This window comes from Acanthisitta chloris, unplaced genomic scaffold (genome assembly GCF_000695815.1).
Source record: "Acanthisitta chloris isolate BGI_N310 unplaced genomic scaffold, ASM69581v1 scaffold15795, whole genome shotgun sequence".
In the NCBI taxonomy this organism is placed as follows: domain Eukaryota; kingdom Metazoa; phylum Chordata; class Aves; order Passeriformes; family Acanthisittidae; genus Acanthisitta; species Acanthisitta chloris.
Genome location: NW_008673284.1, coordinates 78024 through 79076, shown reverse-complemented (window position 1 = coordinate 79076; position 1053 = coordinate 78024). Strand labels below are relative to the sequence as shown.

General features: G+C 45.6%; 1 protein-coding gene across 1 annotated transcript; it reads left to right on the top strand.

Annotated features, from left to right (window-relative positions):
• Window positions 1-145: 145 nt before the first annotated feature.
• Window positions 146-678, top strand: CHAC1 (ChaC, cation transport regulator homolog 1 (E. coli); the record flags this gene model as incomplete). Its single annotated transcript, XM_009074896.1, is given in 2 exon segments — window positions 146-580; window positions 583-678. Coding segments are annotated over 2 exon segments (531 nt in total), but the record flags the coding sequence as incomplete, so codon positions are not given.
• Between the last annotated feature and the right edge of the window lie 375 nt (window positions 679-1053).

The window sequence follows — 1053 nt, the reverse complement described above, 5'->3', positions numbered from 1 at the left end:
TGTGGGGGGTGCTGTCCTTCTCTGCCCTGCTGCCAGTTGTGCAGAGACTCCCAAAGTAAGGGAGGCTTGATTTGAAACATTAGTGGACGGTGAACTTCCACTGCAGCCACAGCGTCCCATAACCACCTTGCTCTTTCACTTTTAGGCATGCACTTGGGGTGTAGCCTATGAAGTCCGTGGGGAGCAAATTGCTGCATCGCTCCAGTATCTCAATGTGAGAGAAGCTGTCCTGGGAGGCTATGACACCAAGTTTGTGAAGTTCCACCCTCAGGAGAAAGATGCAGAGGAACCCATCCTGGCTCTTGTTTACATTGCAACACCCCAGAACCCTTCTTACCTTGGCCCAGCATCTGAAGAAGACATTGCAGCTCAAATCATTGTCTCAAGTGGTTGTGCAGGTCATAACATTGAGTACTTGCTGAGACTGGCAGACTTTATGCGCTATTTTTGTCCTCAAGCAGAGGACAAACATCTCTTCTCTATTGAAGAGGCTCTTATTTCCATCCTTCCATGTCTATACTACACAGAGGAGTCTCTAGAAGAAACTGCAACTGTCCCTCAGAAGTCTAAGGGCTGAATTAGGAAATTTTTTTGCAGGGTTCCAGTAGAAGGGACATAAGGGAGAGAGCAATGGGGACAGTCTGTGCTCTGATAAAATATACTGGACTGAGTGAATAAAGGGAGTATTAGCGAGTAGTAGGGGAGGGAGGAAGTGAAGCGTAAAACACACTTGCTATAGGACTTGCAAATAATACCTGTTACACTCATCTGTAGCATCATGATAGCCATCACTGCTTTCCAGGTGGAGAGCAGGGATCTTCACTGGAACTTGCTCTGTAAGACTTGCTTCCAGGAGTCAAGCTTGAAGCACTCACTTCTTTAGAGAAGAAAGGGGCTCATCTATTCTGTGCACTTTTTCTTTTTCCTCTTTTTTTTTTTCTTTTTTGAAGACTAGTTGAGCAGGACTTGACTGGGTTTCAGCAGTATGTATGTAATTCTACCTCAGATTGGCAAAAAGATGTTTGTGTGGGGATGAAGACTTTGGCAGGTTCT